This window comes from Parasteatoda tepidariorum, chromosome 3 (genome assembly GCF_982258835.1).
Source record: "Parasteatoda tepidariorum strain Cologne lab strain chromosome 3, Ptep-v5.0, whole genome shotgun sequence".
Lineage (NCBI taxonomy): Eukaryota > Metazoa > Arthropoda > Arachnida > Araneae > Theridiidae > Parasteatoda > Parasteatoda tepidariorum.
The window spans coordinates 27,664,453-27,685,015 of NC_141757.1; the positions used below are offsets into that span (position 1 = coordinate 27,664,453).

Sequence of the window (20,563 nt, forward strand, 5' to 3'; positions counted from 1 at the left end):
AAACCATTCGATGAATAGGATTTGTAACTCTGGCCTCACCTTTGTCTTTCGCTACTTGTTGTACAAAAATTGGTGAAGCATTTTATTTTATTTTATATCCGTCGTTCAACAGCCGACCCAATTTTTTGGGGTTTGCGACTGCTAATGTTCAAATCCGTAGCCTTGTAATTTTGAACCCAATCTAGAAGACAAGGGAACTCCTAGATCAAGTATTGAGAGAAATTTGCCTTCGTGGAAAAGTTTTCAGCGGAATTAACCTGCATTTGCGTTACATGGAGAGGAAGACCACGAGATCCTTCCACGGTAAGTCTGACTACAAGGGGACTCTAACCCATGATACGTCTATCACTGAGGATATTTCACGTCAGCACTGTGATCGGTGCAAGCCGAATGCGGAATTCATATCGACCAGCCATCGCCGGGATTCGAACCCGTTCACCTCATTGGAAGGGGAACGCTCTATCTCCTTGAAACATCACGGCTGGTGAAACATTTGTACACGCCATCATTTGAATTAAATCGCAAAACTCAATGTAAAATGACTGAATTGTCCCAAAATACAGCAATTTAAGAGTTGACGCCTTAGGCCCGTGAGATCCATTTGTTGGAAATTCATGAGTCGTAGTGTGTGTCGATTGAAACATGCAATACGCGGACCCCAAGCAGGCAGAGGACCACAATCGTCGTATCCAAGACCTTAAGAGGCCTACACACACCAAATCCAAGACAATAAATTCTTGACAATAAATCCAAGGTCCATAGAAAGGTAGTGTCTGCTGCCGATGACCTAAACCAGGCAGGCGATTTTCTATATTTTCGTTTCAAGACTCTTGTTTGGCGAATTACCTCTTGGCTGATGGCGTTTTTCTGGTAAGCAACCAGTTTGGAATTTTTTTAAAGCAATTTTCCTCCTCGCAATTTTAATATATGATTTATTTCAATAAGTTTTCAAAGTAATTTACGGATTGTATCTTTCTAAAGCTATAAACATTAAGTCATTGTTTGCAAACATTTTACTTATTCTTTTTTATAAGTAGACGTTAGACAACAACTATTGCATGGAATTAAAATTTTAACAATCTAATATTTTTTCTCGTTTATTTCAAATCTAACTAAAGATCAGTATTTTATTGTTCTTAAATGCATATAAATCAAGCAATTACTTTTCATTTCTGCAATCAAAGAATCTTTCACGGAACAAAAACTTGAACTAAAATATTTTCTATTAGGAAATTAAAAAGAAAATGTTTATTCGATTAAAAGTAAATGCAAAACTCTGTTAATTGAAAAATTCAATGATTAATTTGATCTACAATTTTATTTAGAAAAATTTATATTTTTACTGGATTGGTAAAAGCTTATTCAAATAATTCTGTTTTTTATCTTATTGTACGACGTTTTGTTTCTACTTTACAATTGAATAATTAAAATAATTATTAAATTTTAAAATTTTAACTAATTTTTAATTATTATTCAATTTTAAAATAATATGGAGGCATTGGATACGTGACTGTCTATAACAAAACTGAGGAGATCTTAGCATTTCTTTGTATTTACAGCTTAGCTTTTTAATTTTTAATTGAAGTGGAAAATAATTTATATCGCTTCATTAATTAGTAAGCTATTGCAAAGGAACATTTCAACTTTCAGAACTTAATTTATGAAACATTTATGCTACATATATTATAAATCCTTGAATAACTCAATAAAATACTTCGCTTCATATAGTTATTTACAAAATCTTGATACAGATTGTCCCATCAATTACGAAAAAATAATAATAATTGAAATGGTAAATAATACGACTTACAGCATACGACTGACAACAATAAATCAAAAATTAAGTTCCTCTTTTTTCTTTTTAAAGAGAAAGACAAAGCAAAATGTTTCACTTCCTAAGAAGGAAGAACTTCTCAACCCTTTCATCATACAGGTGAAGCCAAGAATCACAGCCGCTCTTAGAAAAAAAATCGCCAAACATGAGGGCATGTCTTGAAACGCCTCTAGATTGGAAAAATCGCAACCTAGCCAAGAGCAGATTAGCCGCGACCTGTAAAGTGTTCCTCCGGATGGAAGGCGTCGAACCAGTTTCATTAAAACTAATTACAAAAAAAAAATTTAATTAATAATTAAAATAAAATAAAAAATAAATTTAATAGGTGCAGCATATTGGAGAATGCTATAACTGGCTTACAATCACAGTTGGATTCTTGGACCAGCGTAGTTGTAAGTTATTTTTCCTTAAATTTCTCGTTTGTATAAGGACAGGACTTCTTAAAGTACTTTGGTCAACTTCCAAGAGTGATCCAAATTTCATGTCTGTCTTGTCATGTTTTGGCGCGATATTCGATCTCGTTATAATGGAAGGTTCTATTGTAACTTATCCTTCTGACTGTCTTTTGCCATGTGTTCTAAATTATATCGATAATAGCTCCTTAGACGCTTTTTTGAGCCAAGGATTAGTTTGATACTTTTAATTATTTTCTTAAAACACCTCGGCTCAGGTGCCGCAACTCATTGGACAAATTTTTACGATTTGATTGGGAAAGAAACCTCGATATTTCGTTTCTGAGATCGTTATTACTGTTCCTCAATAAGTAATCAAGGCTTTATTTTGTTACGGCCTCTTCTACTTACAATAATGGTAAGCAGCCCTTGCATTTTTTGACATTTTTTATATTTTTCACGAAATACCCAGATGATTATTTCATAACTTAAGAAGTGTATAGATAATGCTTTTTCTCTTACTTATCCACAAATTTTAAATCTCTCAAAAGTTTGAAAGACTGACTATAAATCACCAAAACAATATTAGTATTTTTGATCACCATGTGGCTGAAAATATAGCAATAGGAATGTGATAAGGATAGATTCCTTTGATTGTTGAAATAATTGTGAAAAAAAATTCATAAACTTAGTTTCATTTATTATACTTACAAACTTAGTTCAGTTTATTGCATTATATCGTAGTATAGACAAATACTGATTAAAAGTTTGTTAATTTTTACCTAATGCTAAGAGTATATATTCAGCTAGTTAATGGAATTGAAGTATGAGTTTTAAAGTATAAATAGAGTTACCTTCTTTAAATGAAAAGTATGTCGTTTATTTTCAATAGATAAAGTGAAGCCTTCCATGTGAGGATTGACAATTTGGTACGGATTGTGGAAGGATATTAACCCTTCTGGAGGATGATGATGATATGAATATTCATATTCATCAATTGATATGTTGAGAATTATAGCTGAAATAATTGAATGAAATAAAAAATCAAAATATTGCAGTAAAAATTTTCATTATATCCACAAGTAGAAATAAATTCTCAACTAATGCCCTTAAAAAGTGCAAAAAATGCCCTTTAAAAGGGCAAAAAATGCCCTTAAGAATCCAAAAATTGCGCAAAAAATGCCTTAAATAAAGTAACAATATTGAATTAAAAAAATGTTTTGCTCTTTAAAATTATTATGAGTCATTTAAAAAATATAAAGCAATGCAATACTTGTTCTACGTTCATTAAAGTTTGAAAAATTCGTTTTATATCCTAAAATAACAAAAAAAGGAAAATATATTGATACCAAAATATTTTTATTTTGCATAGAAACTTTAATGGATATAAAAACTTCCATCTCATAATGTTACTAAATGTCAGAATTACATTGGATTATTAAATCTTTTTTGATAATTTGAAATGTAAACGAGCGTCTCTTGTCTGAAAGTAAATTTTCATTCCTGCAGAAGCTTCCTTCAACGTCTACTGATGTTATAGGTGCGTACTTGAAAAAGACGGTCTCACTTACTGACAATTCTTCTTCAATTTGAAAATATTTTGCTTCACCTGTTAATATTCTATAGATTTTCTTCATTGTTTGGAAGCCAGTGTAATAATGAAAATTGATAAAAAATAATAAAAATTGGAAAAAATTAACAAAAAACTTTAAAAAATGCATTAAAATGCAAAATACGCCCCAAAATTTAAAGAAAAATGCCCTATAAATCTAAAAAAATGCTCTAAAAGACAAAAAATGTCCAAAAATGCAAAAAAATGCAAATGTCATCAAAATCCGGGCCTTAGTGATCACTGAAAGGCGATCACAGGCTACCCATTGGCAAAATGGTTGTTGTCTAATTTATTTATTTATTTTTGTTGTTGTTGAACTCAACAACTCAAATCCATTTTTACTTTGTCCCATGAATAGTCATACTGATTAATGTTTTTATATAATTTAATTATATTTACTCATTATTATTATTAAACACGAAAACTGTTTTAAATTAATAATCATAATTTTGTGTGGACACAAATAATAATTTATGTCATTCAGTTTTAATCAAAATGTTTTATTAAAAAAATTGATTAAGACTATTCAATGCATTGTATTAAATGATATCCACTTTTATAATTTAAATATATAGAAGTAATTTTAAAATTTATGATCTTCCGGAGCATTCTCAATGAGCCGATAAATCACATGGTATAATCTAGTTTTCTCATAAAAATCTATTTTTTTTCCTTAACATTAGCATAAATTTATAAAAGCATATTGGGACAGTACCTTTTAGCAGGTTATCACAAGTGCCTATTACTACGAACAAAAAATAATTAATTTATAACTGGCGTCGTATGAGAAATTTTTACAGCTCTCTGAAGCGTATAGGTTACACAAAGTTAAATATTATGATTTATAATAGTTTTTTAATCATTTACATATATTAAATAATAAATGAAGTCAAGTTTACTTTTATCATAAGATTTGTATTATAAACATGCGAAATATAATAATGAAAACTAAATTGTAAGACATTATGAGATTATTAACTTTTCACAATATAACCAAAGTTATTATATTTTAATATTGTAAAGTTTGCTGGAAAACTTTTATATTAACCATAAATTAAACAGAATTTTTTTTAAAAAAATGTATGTGAGCTCGCAATGGTAACCAACGATAAATTTTGTTATGACATTCGTCATGACATTTTGTTATGACATAAATTTGTTATGAAGGCTTCCATTTTAAATATATACATACATTAATTTTTATAATATATATTTTATGTCATATATGATAGTATAGATATTATAATGCTCACCAACTTAACAAATAACAAAATTAAAAGTGTAAAAAAGAATTCTAAAAAAATTATCAAACAGCCACGGCTCCCATAGCAACGCATGTAATGACGACGCATGCGCGCTGTTTACTATTACTCTTGAACACAGTTGAAAAGTGTGATGACGTCCAAATGAGGTGCACACGCCATCAAACACAAAATAACACCCATTTTTCCAATGGGTAATAACAAATAGCTAACGAATAAAAATTTGCTCATTTAATTTTTGAAACATAATTTATCAAACTAGGTGAATAACAAGGCAAAAAGCTTATTATAAATTTTTACTGTTAAATGATATATATTTTTTTAAAATTTTCTTTTTGTTCATTTCTTTCATGTGCTTATTAAATGTCGAGCACTTTTGTGCAATAGGTGATAATTATTGATGTGAAAAAAATAGATTTGATGACGAAACTTTGAATATATAACTTCAAACGAAATGCGTGGATTTGCAAACGTTTCCAAATTAGAAAATGGCTGCGTTATTTTCTGTTTTCAGTGAGTGGGTTTCAATATTTTTTGCAGTAATTTTTGACACTTTTGAGCGTTACCAAATGCTTGGTGCAAAATTGCTCAGAATATTACTGGAATTCGCTTACATTTTGTTTTGATAATTGTTAGGCCCTATTGTTATAAATTGTTATAATTGAAAAGCCCTTCAGACTGCCTTGTGTAAAATTACTTCTCTTTTAATTCTAGTTTTTTCACATGTTCTGTTTTCCTGAAGTTTAATTTTTCTTACAGTTCTATATTTTTCTAATCTGGGTGTTCATTCATTTTGACACGAATGACAGATCTACAAAATATGCTTACATAAAATTATAATAATTATATATTTTATAAACAAAGTAAACTTTGCCCGTAGAAGAATATCAAATTTAAGTATAATCGATCAATGTTAAACAGCCTTGGACTTATCATCTATTAAAAGAAAACTCTAATATATCAAGGAGTTTTACTTCAAAATAGTGCCTATTTAGGTCGCTAAGAACTCAATAGTCAAATCATCAATCACTCGATAAAATTTACCATTCAAATTGAACATCATTGATGAGCTGACATTGTTGGACGATGCTGATGCTGGCCATGTTATCAGTAGAATAAAGTTTATAGATTTTTCGATACAATTCACGCTCGAACAATGCAGAATAATAAGTGTTTAACTTTCTTAGAGGTTCTTATTACTCGTAATTGCATGAATTTTTAACTTCTGTTTATCGGTAACCATTTATTGGTTTCAGTTCTGTACTTTTTAAATTTGTTCTTATAGTTCTGCAATGAATGATATCTCTGCAATGAAGAGCTCTTTTACCTAAAAGTTATAGTTAAAGAGACCATGATTTTCGTTCAAACACTATTGATTTAATCTCTTTAGAATCTCGCAACCCAGTAAACTCTCTAATTAGAACAAATTGATTCTTTTTCCTTACTTTCCAAAAATCGTTTCCCAAATTAGTAAGATTTTGACTTAATTTATGTTTAATTTATTGTTTTTGCCCCTACAAAAAAAAGTAAATTTTACTAACCTTGAAAACTCTGTTGCTGATATTAATAGCTTGGGAATTCATTAAATTTCCTGTCAATGGGGTCATGCATATATTAAACAAACTAAGCGTACCTTAAAACTTCGACTGGAACAAAAAAGAAATGACCAAAATCAGGATATTAATCGATTTTCCTCTCCGCCTTACACTGTTATTGAAATTTTCATTCAAAAATTATGATAAAATAACAGGCAGCTGTCCGCCCATCCGATTAACCGTAAGGTTTGTGGAAATAAAGCCATTTACAAAAAGTATGGTTATTAAACCATGAATATAAAACTGAACAGTTTTTTAACCATTTGTTACTAGCATTTTCAAAAACGTAAAAAAAAATATTATTTAACTAGACGTAGGAGCTTGGCTTTCCGCAAAGTAATAGGCATTGGAGAGTGCCAGACAATGGAAATTCTTCAAGTGTTGAAGGGATTGGACGAAATAGTGTGGTGTCAACAATAGGCCTCGAACTCCTATTCTGCCGGTGATGAGATTGACAGCTAAGCCCGTTCGGCTATGATATGTACGCATTCGCAAAGAACTAAGTATCTTCATTAGGTGGTTCTATTTGGTGCGATGAAATTCTGGTTGTTTAACCGTATTAGGTGAAAGCAGTTAAAAAATAGTTTTTCTCAAACTTAACAGTTTGATTAGTATTTTATTTATGGTTATTTGACTATTTTAATTAAATATGGTAAAATAACCATTTTTGTGAGAAATTTCGAACAGTGTTCACAGTTGAAAGTCTTATCACAGGTATGAGATTTGTTCCGCTAAATAAATTCAACATTGCTCTTTATAAACAGAACTTGATTCCTGAGAATCATTCCATGTTCTGAAAAATTTTAATAATTCAGTTAATGATCTTTTTACTATCCCACACCACATTTTCCCAACATTTGGAAATCTTCTCTATTTCAATCTCCTGCATCCCTGGGGATCCCGCCCATCCTTCAATCTTATTTCCTATCTTTTAATATCTTCCTCAAACCTGCGCATCTGTCTATTCGTTAAACCACCATGCATGTGTCTGTTTCTTTGCTCCTCTATTATACCGCAGTGGACTAACTGTAATGACACGGTTCCCAGTAGAACACCGAAGTCAAGCATCATTGGCCTCTGTCAGTAAGCGTTTGAATGACCACTTTTATCAGTTCGAGTATGAACAGAGGATGCGCGGTATCGGTTCTCGTTAGATTGTTCTACCGTAAAGGGTTTGAGTTCGTGCGCAGATCGTCGGGATACCAAAGCAGGGATACCAAAGCAGGGATGCCATACCCTCTGCAGAGGATAAAAATTGCGTTGGCATGTCTTCGAATCATTCTCAGGAATGTTTCCCAAACTTTCGCCTATAGCCCATTGTGCAGATCTAGTGCAACGTAAATAAAGTATCTACCTACCTTGTTTCTCTACTATCATTTGGGGGTTTGACACTGAAAAAGGTTCTAGTTTATAGAACTGAAACTATTAAATGATCATGACTATTATTGTACTTTCTATCGTGCTTTGCTTAGTTTTTTTTTTATTTCAATGTTTTTTCTTTTTTTTTTACCTTTAATTTACAAAGCATAGTGCATCCTCTATTTTTTATAGAAATTATTAACTGCTTTACTTCTATGCCAGAACACCATTCGGGTGCCGTGAACGGAACCTTTTTGATTGACCTCTACACCAGTGGCATACCTGCCAACATGCCAACATTGATGAAATAATATAACGGAGATTTTACTAACCGTTTCAATTTTAGGTTTACGACTAACGCAGTCTTGAAATTTTGAATCCAATCCAGAAGACAAACTCCTGTCAATCAATTTGGATCAAGTATTAAATGAAATTTGCCTTCGTGGAGGACTTTTTTATGGAACAAACCCATGAAACCCAGGTATAGAATTACATGAAATGGAAAATCAAGGAAGCCTCATACGGTTAGTCTGAGGATACTCTAATCCGTGATTCGTCTACCACATAGGATATTTCATGTCTGCACTGTGGTTGGTGCACGGTGGACGCGAAATTCATATTAATCAGTCATTGCTGGGGTTCAAACCTGGGTGCACCTCATTGAAAGACGAACGCGCCATCCCTTGAACCTTCGCGGCTCAACTTAAACAATTCTGATAACACTCACTACACTGCAGTACAAATAATAACACCATCTGTTGAGGAATAAGAGAAGTATTTTTGTCATCAGTGAATATTTTATCATGAAATAATTTCTTTTTAATTTCTTCAACAAATACGGAGAAATTTGAGACTTTACAAGTAAGCAAAAGATAGTTGTAAAATACAGGAGTTTTCGTTAAAAAATCAGGAGACTTGGCAAGTATGCTTTGGGGCAGTGTATATTCTAACGAAAATCCACTTATTTGCTCGACCTTTTACGTCTTTTAGTTTGTCTAATGGAAGTCTTAAGCAATTTTAGAAAAATTTGACTGATTTCAAGGACATCGTTTTTCCTTTAGGCAGGAAATTTACGAAGATCCAATTTTATAATGAAATAAAAACTGGACGGGTGACTGACTCATAACGGAAAATAATTAATTCTATGTTTAAAACTACTGCATACCAAAGTTGAACTTTGGAAATTTATGTAAGTATTCAAAGAATATATGTCTTCTTTCTTCCCCAGTGAAATGTTCTTTCCCGTTCTACACATTCTTTAGAAAAATTTTGAATAAAAATGCTTCAATTTTACTATAATTAAAAATTAATAAAAACCATACTCATAACAGTTCTGATTTGAATTTATGTAATTTATAAGAATACAAAATTATTTGAAAAAACAATTTTGTATTCTGAACTAAAAAAAAAACTATTTTCTGACTAAATATTTGAAGAAAATGATACAGTAGTAGGGGAAAAATGGGGATTCTGCCGCAGCAGGAGGGGTACAACTCAACATTTCAGATTCGGCTACTGCCGCAACTCAACTCAACAATCTATGAGGACTGGGGTTGTTCTGAGATTGTAAGATCCCTACTTTAGGGTGAGGCTCTCGAACCATTATGGTTGAGTTTTAATATTGTAGCAAATCTCAATATTTATTATACATTATTCGATAATATGGTTAAAAATAAATTATTTTTATGATGAGATCAAAAGTTATTAAAAGGGCACAGTAAGTTTTCTGTTCATTGTACACTTTTTCAAAGCCCGAATTTTTCTATCTGAAGTCTTTTGATGTGAGCTAATTTTTCCCGTAGACTTCTCTTCTAAACTAACTTTCTAACTTAAAATGTTTTTATAATAAAAACGGATCAAAAAATTCCTTAATAGAAATATAATGCTATTTTAAAAATAGGGCTTCTGGAAAACTAGTTTTTCTATTAAACATTAACACTTGCTGTGTCTTTGTATGAGATTATATAGTCTTCAAATTTTCCTTAAGATCGTTAACCTAAAAATTATAGGCTTAAAAGAACTGGTTATTTTGCAGTCATTCTTAATAGTTTAAATTTCTTTCCATTTTCTTCGTCTAAATTTTTTTTCTAACTTCTTTAAACAATGACCTAGAAAAGTAAAAATTTCATTTGAAAAAATTTAAACTAAAACTTTATAGTAACTAGTTTATTTTATGTTTATGTTTTTTTTTTAAAAAAAAAAAGCTGTTTTTTAAAAGAAAGCTGCAGACTTTGCGTATAAAAGGTTTTTAATTACCTTTCTGGAGTATATTTTGGCTGGAAAAACAGGCTGTATGACTTCATAACATTATATTAAAAAGACATTTTCAATAACATAAACTAATCTTATTTAATTTGGAGACACTCCTTTCCGTTTATTAACTAAGTTCATTTTCACCTTGAGAAAAGAAATTTGTAAGTCATTGTTAAACTTTTTTGTTTTGCTAAGTGGGAAATAGTTTTAAAATGTTTGGCAAACAAGGTTTCTTGATACGATTAAACAAAAATTTACAACTTACTCCCACTTGAAGTCACTACATTTGGCTTTGCATTTGGTCTTCCAAAAACAGTATTCAAAGTCCAACAGCCACTCAAAAATCTAGACTCAGATTGTGCGGAAACACTTGACTTCTTGGAATATGTCAAGCTGTAAAGAAAAAGTAAATCCGTTGAAAAAAATTAAATGCTTATAACACATTGCTTTTTAATATGCATTGAAATGTATATACTACATTCTATAATTCCAAAATATGTATTCAATTAAAATGTACGAAATTTTAAACGTGAAATAGTTGGAAACGGTAGCATTAAATTTTTTGGTCATTTATTGATTTTTTTTTCTTTACTGAATTTTTTTTTTAATTGACTCATCCAAATATGACGTATAACACCCCTCATCGAAGCATGTGTTTAACTTAAATAGGCGCTACTGTGTGAACTTAGAACCAAATTCTACTCTTATGGTCGAAGTTGATTCTAGATTCTTATTAATAAATGACAACAATCACCGACGATTCTCTGGAAATTAAGGTATGGATTTTCCGGTCTGATCTCCTAACTTTGTGCTTTAGCTGTGGGAGAAAAATAGCAACACTTTATTCCTGTTTGAAAGTCATTTCAACGCTAAAGAGTAAGTTGCTGCGAAAAAGGGATGGGCTCTCACAAGAACCACACAAGTACTTTTTGTTTCGAATGTCACCACGCTTTCAATGAGCTGTAATCCAAACTAGACACACTATACATTATAGAAACATAAGTACAAATACAACTCTTCATTCCTCTTTGATAATCATTTCGAAGCTAAAGTGCAGTGGCGTAGCGAGCTTAACTCGCGCCCGGGGCACAATACCCTTTTAGCGCCCCCCCCCCCCATTCGAAAACCATATAATATTATATGTAAAATATACTCGCAAATTAATAAATAAATAAAGTAAAATAAATAAAGACATAGACTCTATCTAGGCTTTAAATTTGAGACAAATAATGTAGTTGAGAGAACAAGACTAGATTTTGAAATGCATATAATCATCTAGAATTAGTTCAAAAGATACCTATCATTTATTTTACATATTTATAAAGAAATATTTTAAAAACACGCAGTTGTAAAACAATAAAAAAGTAAATATTTATTATCTCTAAGGAGATACATATATTTAATAATCATATGATTATAATACATTAATAAAACTAATTACTATGTCTACATTTTCAGTGCTTTTGATGAAGCAAATGTATCAATAATATCATCAAAATTGATCATTTAAAATTTTTCTCTTTCCACACTTAAAAATGCTAGGTCACTTAGGCGATCTGTCAAAATTAATTTTAATTTGCTGAATGAACGTTCGCAGCTAGCAATTGATGCTGTGATAGTCAGGAGTATTTGAAGTGCCGCTCTCAGATTTGGAAAAACATCTTCTCCATTCGAGATTGATTATAAAAGTAAGAAATTCTTATGGAGTTTTAGGTTCAATTTCTTTTCTACTGCGGAGTAACATTTTGCTGTCACATATTTTGATAAAAAGTTCTATTACATTGAAATCTGTTTTATAAAATTCACCCAAATTTTCAAAATTTTTTTTTCAAGGTCGTTATCAAAATATCCTTGTTTAATAAATTTTCACCATCTAGTAGAAATCCAAAGTTGAAATTAAGGTCACTTAATCGTGTATACATTTCTTGCCAATTCTCCAGACACGTATTGTTGTATCCATATCCCATTTTTCACAAAGAGACTCCGCTTTTTCTATTGCTTCTTTACGGAGCTTGTCTCAAATTTCGGCTAGTTCAGTCGCTAATGATTCAAGATCATAAAACACTTCTCTAAAATTCATTCTAGCATCTTGTAATCTGAGCTGCACACGATCAATCCTTCTTAAGATTTCATACCAGAAATGAACTACAGTTATAAAACTAAAGGTTAGTATATTTTGCAACAGAATTGTAGCTTCACTTCTGTTGTCACTTGTAGTGGTAGTGTGCTCTGCTAATCTTTCTAATAGTTCTTTTATTTTCTCTAGACCAGAGATGATAAGGCTAACCGCTTGTATTCTGGCGCTCCATCGCGTTTCAGATGTGTGACCTGCCATCACGGCAGCATTATCGTAACATTGTGATCTGCAGTTTGTTAATGAAATTTCATCGTAATTTAATTTCTTTAAAATTGTATTTTCGATCGAGGCTGCATCTTTAGCATGTATTTCAATAAAACTCAAAAAAGATTCTTTGATGGAAACTTTTTTATTGATAAAACCAGTATCTACATACCTAGCGACTTGGGACATTTGTTCTCGGTGAGAGATATCAGAAGTTGAATCAAACAAAAGTCCATAATATTTATTTCTTTTGATATCGTTTATTAGTTGATTTCGAATTGTAGATGCCAGAAGATGAATGAATTCATTTTGAATCTGTGGTGGCAAATATGAGAACAAAAAATTTTTCTGTTAGCAAATTTTTTCATACTCTATTCACTTAATAATAGAATCGTCGAGTAGATGTAGTAAGTAATATTTGATTTATTACTTACCAAGAATGCCTTGAACTTGAAATGTAGTAACATAGTGAAATATACAATATAATTTATGCTGACATTAAACTTATATATAACATTTAATATTTAATAACATTTCATTTTTATTCTAAGCAGAGCGCGATGACAAGGAAGCAAAACTGAAAAATACACCCCCAAAATAACTTAAAAGTTACTATTTCGGGTATTTCACTAATTTTTCGCTGACTTCCACAACCTGTCTCAAATGTCACGGATATGTACAGTCACGGAAAAAAGTATCCGGAAAGTAACAAATAATATTTTTTTTTTTTTAAACAGATAATTCTCAGGCACACAACAAATATGGCGTTGTTTGTGCCCTTTCTTAGAAATGACAAAACGTTGTATTTGTTGTGTGTCTGAGAAGTATCTATATTAAAAAATAGACGATCCTTTAGTTGTTATTTTCCGGACACTTTTTTTCCCGTGACTGTACATATAAGTACATTAGAGTGTTATAGTTATCGTTTTAAAATAACAAGCGTAAGCTACATTGTTTTTATACAAATAAAAATAAATAGATTTCTGAAAGAAAGAATGTTTGTATTTTGTACACTGCAAATATTTATTTTAACATATTATGAGATAATTTCCACAGCATAGAAGGAAGTGCTGACAGACACAGGTCGAGTTAGACAGACACAGGTCTGCCAGTGGAAAAGACGTGCCATTTTGTATTATGAATATATTATTACAGTTTTATTTAGACTATTAAACTGACATTATGAATGAAATATTATGAATAATATTTATGAATTAAATATTATGAATAATATTTATGAATTAACATTTATTATATCACACTGGCACTAATTTAAAATATATTTTCCAGAAATAAATCATAATAAAAAAAATTATCCAGCAATTTTTTGTTTTGCGGACCATTTGGCGCCCCTTTGTGAGTAGCGCCCGGGGCATGATGCCCACCCCTCGCTACGCCACTGCTAAAGTGTAACTTGCTGTGAAAATGGAATACACTACTCAAGTACTTCTCGGTTAGTATGTCCTATCTTCTTAGTCAAAATCTTCTTACAAACGAAGAAATGCTTTATTTTCTACAAACAATTCTCAAGGAGACCTTGCCAGCTAAATAATGACCTGACTCCAAATCAATTTTTACTTCTCCAAGGACTGAATTCTCTTTTTTACATCATCAAATACTGAGTTTTACACCATATCCAGCATCGGAAAGCATTTCAAACGTTGGCGTAATACAGAAACGTAGCGACGTACAAAAGGGTATGATTATTGGCTTTAAGGCCAAGGGTGGAAGTATTTCGAAATCGGCTAATTTTGCTAACTGTTCAAGTGCCACCGTGGTAAAAGTATACCGTGCATAGAAAAATGGCACTATCTAAAATCAGTGGCGTGGCGCATGAGGTGCGCCACGGGCTGTAGATGACAGAGGCGAACGAAGGCTACGGAAATGCGTTCGTACTTGATAACTAAATATTTAATATAACAAAAGTAAATTAGTTATGAAGAAAACAACAAATAAGGAATATAGCGAACAGAGAAGAACGTCTCTTCTCTTCAAACATCAACATCGTGCATTACATCACGTTACCTATACATCGTAATACTCTCGTTACAAGATTGTCTCTCGTCATTTACTATAGTCCAGTAATCAGTTATCGCCATCTGGCGGCGTTTATAGTTAAGTTCAATTCCATGGCCTTAACATATATATATATATATATATATATATATATATATATATATATATATATATATATATATATATATATATATATATATATATATATATATATATATATATATATATATATACAGGGTGTCCCAAAAGGTCGTTTACAAACTTAACATGCTGGTCTGTCATATCATGATGAACAAGATTTACATAGGAACTTGTGTCCGAAAATTAAAACTGAGACCGCTAGAGGGCGATAAGTGCAGGTTTGGATGAGGAGAAAAAAAAATGATATCGATAGCGGTGTTAATATGATTTTTATTATAAAACATCATTACATCACAGCAAATGCTCAAAATTCCTTCCATTCGCCACAATGTACGTTTCACAGCGTCGGCGCATGGATTCACGAACCCGTTCAAATTGGCCAGGAGTGTCACGGACACGTGCTGCCGCTTCCGCGATCCTGGCGATAAGATCCATGTCCGATGTTACAGGTGTCTCGTACACTATGGACTTCATGTGTCCCCACAGGTAGAAATCCAGGGGACTGGTCCGCCTCTACCGATCCAGCGATTAGGATAAATCCTATCGAGGTATTCTCGAACAGCGTAGCTAAAGTGGGCAGGCTCTCCATCATGCTGAAACCAGATGTTTCGGCGTGTAGCGGCTGGAACGTCACCCCTCAGATCCGGCAAAACTCTTTCTAAAAAATGCGATAGGTATTTCCGTCGAGGCGTTCAGGTAGAAGGTAAGGGCGAATCAACATGTCGCCGATAATACCAGCCCAAACGTTTACGCTGAAACGTTGTTGATGTGCATGGGCACGAGTACATCTTGGGTTTTCATGCGCCCATACGTGCATGTTGTGCAGTCTCACGACACCATTCCGTGTAAAGCAGGATTCATCAGAAAATAAAATTCATGATGGAAAATCTGGCTGTGCGACCCGCTGTTGCAAATACCAGCGTGAGAATGCAATGCGTTTGGGATAATCGTCAGCGCACAATACCTGTACTTTTCGGAAGTGGTAAGGGTGTTGCACGTCATCGTGCAGTATGCGCATTATGGTGGAACGAGCTACACCCAAGACACGTTCGCCTTCCCGGAGACTTCTTTGCGGGTTTATGGCATACTCCTGTAGCACGGTTTCCTCTACGACAGGTGTGCGTGTAGCACGTTCTCGACCGATGTGGCTACGTGCTACGAAAGCACCTGATTCACATAATCTGTCCAAACAAAACATGACTTGGCTGACGTCTGTTTGGGAAGGGCTCAAGGTACGTTCGTGCCGCGACTCGTCCATTTCCATCAGCGGCGCCGTATACGTAATGCATGTCGGCCATTTCCGCGTTACTAAACTCATTCATCCTTCTCCTTCAACGTCCACGCCTGAAATGATTATTTTTCCCACTCTCCCGTTTTCGTGCAATTATCGCCCTCTAGCGGTCTCAGTTTTAATTTTCGGACACAAGTTCCTATTTAAATCTTGTTCATCATGATATGACAGACCAGCATGTTAAGTTTGTAAACGACCTTTTGGGACACCCTGTATATATATATTTATATACAAAGGGAGAGAGAGAGACCTTTTATACTGGATTAGTTAAATATTTTTAATTCAACTTCTTAATAATTTCTAGCCTCTTAAAATTACTTGCAGTTTATAAAATTATGTAAGGATGTATGAGTGAAGGATGAATTCTATAAACGGCTTTCTATCCATATGTGCAAGCAAGCTCTGACTTTTAAATAAGTCACCCTATGATTGATTGATTGATTTGTTCATTTACGTCGCACTAGAGCTGCACAATGGGCTATTGGCGATGGTCTGGGAAACATCCCTGAGGATGATCCGAAGACATGCCATCACAATTTTGATCCTCTGCAGAGGGAATGGCACCTCCGCTTCGGTAGCCCGACGACCTGCACGCGAAGTCGAGCACTTTACGGTAGAACAGTTTAACGAGGACCAATACCGCACACCCTCGGTCCCTACGCAGACTGATCCAAGTGGCCACCCACCCGCACACTGACCGCAGTCAGTGACGCTTGACTTCTGTGATCTGCTGGGAACCGTGTCGTAACGATCAGCCACTGCGGGGCGTCACCCTATGAAAGATGGGAATATGTAAACTTTAAAATTATGTAAGGATGTATGAATGAAGGATAAAGTCTCTAAACGGCTTTCTATCTATATGTGCAAGCTCTGACATTTAAATAAGTCACCCTATGAAAGATGGGACTATGCAAACTTAAAAATTATGTAAGGATGTATGAATGAAGGATAAAGTCTATAAACGGCTTTCTATCCATGTGTGCGGGCTCTGACTTTACAATAATTTATGCTATGAATTATGGAATGGAAATGAATGATTTTTCTTTTTATAGTCTGTTAATTAAATTACTACATTAACCTTCTTTTAATTGTAATAAATTTAATAACAATTTCTTCTTATTTCGGGTTTTATTAAGTTAATTTCTGAATAATAACCGTTCTACTATTTTTCTCACTGATGGCAGCACTAATATATTAATTGCTTAAAAAAATTTTATCGACCAAATATATCTTTTAATTTTATTTTATTCGATACAGGCTATAAGCATAACTTCAAATATTTCACCTCTTCGCGAATTTTGCTAACTGTTTAATTATTCTGCATCTTAACCTAAATCGCAGTTTGCTATACGCCGGTAAGTTTGGTTACTGCTTTCTTTTATTTTCGTGCTCTTTTTCAACAAATATTTTTTTGCGATGTAGGGATGTATTTTCCCATTTATAGTTCTCTCTCTATATTATTTTATTTTATTATTTGTATATAAAATAAGAGTTTCAATGCTTTTATTAATACAGAAATATTATAAAAAATATTTATGTATTAAGAAAAGCATTGAAACTCTTTCGTTTTCATAAAATGTCGTTTGTTAAATGTCGTAAAAATGTCGTTTGTTAAATGTCGTAAAAATGTCGTTTGTTAAATGTCGTAAAAATGTCGTTTGTTAAATGTTAAATGTCGTAAATGTTCGTTTTCATAAATGTTAAAGAATAAGTGTAGAGATATTCTATTTTGGGACTTCAAGGCTGAAAACATACCTATGAATTACAAATTTGATTTATATTTCAAAGATTCTTTTGATTTCTTTTTCAATTCCATATAAGGAAGTATTAAACAATTTTCGATGATGCGTAGGGATACTTGGAATGCATCGACTGACCTCTTTGCCTTCGTATAGTTGTAGTATTTAATGCAAGAACGATAGTTTTTGCATGTCTTTTGGCATATGATGTGACACTAGTAAGCTGTGCCGAAATTGGCTGCATTGTTGTCCACAACCCTCCAGCTGGGGAGTGCTGTGAGAATGTATGTAGTTACCATCGAGTAGTAAATAAAAAAACTTGTTCAGAATTATGGCCTCATTACTCCTGCTAATTTGACTAATAGCAACCCAATAATTACGGGGTTGTAGCCCTGTTATCAGATATAGTTATATATATCCTAATAAAGCAAAAACTGAACTAAAGCGCCAGTCCGTCTTCATATACTCCTTTCTTCCGAATTATTAAATTAGGTGCGTGATAACCCATCACTAGAGTAGGTTTAGGCAACATTTTATTTTTCACCATTTTTGTCATCTTTACACCAGTCACTACACTGCTCCCCTAAAAGCATCTATGGCAGAAAATCACTACAATCGAGTCAAGACTATAAATTTATACTTCTAAATAATTTATTTTGTTTAAATATTTAGAAAAAAATTTAGGAAACAAGTTAAATTTAAACTATTGAGTTATTTGCATGCATTTATATTTTTAATCAATGCAATTAATCTGTTGAATTTATAAGAAATAGTTGTATTACTTTGAATGGCATCAAAAGACTGAATTGCCTGAACTTTATTACATTGGCTGCAACTCAAGTGTGCAGTCTTTTAATTTGCAAAATAGATAACCCGTCAATTTCGAAGAATAGCTATAGTACCGAAAAGAAACAGATTAAAATATTAGTTGTTGTCATGCATGCTGATCTATGTAATCTGAGACTAAATAAAAAATACATCCATGTAAAGCTATTGTATGTTATGAATTAGTCCGGAAATTTATTTTACTAGATTTTGAACTCAGATAAATAAGATAGGCTATGGAATGAAGTTTAAAGCAAAAACGTCCTTTCCCACATCAATGGCCAGTCTCAACTAGACATTTCGAAGTGCTCCACTTTTTAAAAAGTTATGTTTCTTGTTTTATAAAAAAAATAATAGTAATATCTAAAAACAAGTTTAAATCGTGAATCTTAATTTTTTCAATACTGTACGCAAACTAAATGCTGCTGGAAAGTGATGATTGCTTAAAAAGACTCCTCATGAAAATTTAAAAATTGCAGAAAGAAACGAGATTTAAATTGGTGCCCCCTCTCAAATTTTTAAAGTAAAAATATTCTTATACACAGAAAATTTCTAAATTTTATACGTGAAAATGTATAAAACGAATTTGAAGGGCGTTAATTAATTTACATCCAGTATCTATCAAACTTCATTTAACTTAAACTTCAATGCCTAGAACTAGCTGCGTGTTTTCTTATTACATAAAAACATAAAACTTACTCACAATCTTCGATGTGTTTACCATGCACAACGAAAGAACAGCCTCGTATTACAGCATTTAAATCTTGAATATACTCTAGACGTTCATCGGGTGGAAGTGTAGCTATTTCAACATATCTAAAAGTAGGTAGAACCTATATAAAATAAATGGTTTTCAGTATTGAGTAAAATGTAACCCAGGTCTTATTCCTCTTCTGTAACTCTGGAAACACATCTGTGAACATTATATATATATATATATATATATATATATATATATATATATATATATATATATATATATATATATATATATATATATATATATATATATATATATATATATATATATATATATATATATATATATATACTGGCTGACTGATTTTAGATCAGTGTTTCCCAACGTGGGACCCACGCCCCACTGGGGGGCAATTTGATTGTTAAAGGGGGCAATTCGAAAATGAACTCGACACGAGTTTTTAACCCTTCTTCTCCGGGCCATTTAAATGCAATGCTAGATTTCGGTGCCAAAATTGAAAGAAAAAAGCAAATTCTTAAATAATTGCTGCCAATAAATATTATGCGACTGAGCGATTTTTTAAACGACAAACCTGAAATGAAGTATCTGTTAACAGTCGATGGTAAAGCATTTGTGAGTTATTTAGCCGATACCCTTGAAAAACTAAATATATTAAATAAACAACTTCAAGAAGCAAATGAAACTCGTGTTGAAGCAAAAGCGAAGATACTTGCTTTCATTACCCTTATTGAGTTATGCCAGAAATAAAATAACAACAAAGACTTCGAACAGTTTCATTGACTCCAAAAATGCCGCTTTACTTGTTATTGTCGATAATCTGAAAATTCTATCGGCTGATTTACAAGAAAGATTTTCTGATTTAAAAAAAATTGATTTTTCCAACACGGATGATGCAGTCAATGTTAGCGGATTTGTCTGATATATGAAACTAGGAGGCTCCGCCCCCTGCTCGCTAACGCTCGCCAACCCCCGAGAATTGCTGCGCAATCCTACGTGGTTCACGCCGTGAACCATGGCTCGCTGCGCTCGCTCGCCAATGAACACAATGTTCTAGCACAAAGACATAGCATATAATCATCAAAGACATAGTATTGTTCTTATGTAGAAGAATTCTATCAATGTTCTTATTGGCTTTTAAAAAAGTATATTAGCTATTTAGATTGTACATGGTGAAAAAATCAA

The 20,563-nt window shown here is 32.5% G+C and overlaps 1 protein-coding gene across 1 annotated transcript in view; it reads right to left on the reverse strand.

The window, feature by feature from the left end:
* LOC139424998 (uncharacterized) overlaps positions 1–20,563 on the reverse strand; it is a 37,313-nt gene that overhangs the window by 10,538 nt on the left and 6,212 nt on the right. Inside the window, exons 3-5 of the mRNA XM_087160051.1 lie at positions 19,360–19,493; positions 10,573–10,700; positions 3,081–3,244 (exon numbers count right to left, since the gene is read on the reverse strand). Of these exons, the coding sequence (XP_087016177.1) occupies positions 3,081–3,244; positions 10,573–10,700; positions 19,360–19,493 (426 nt within the window). The remainder of the gene's footprint in view (positions 1–3,080; positions 3,245–10,572; positions 10,701–19,359; positions 19,494–20,563) is intronic.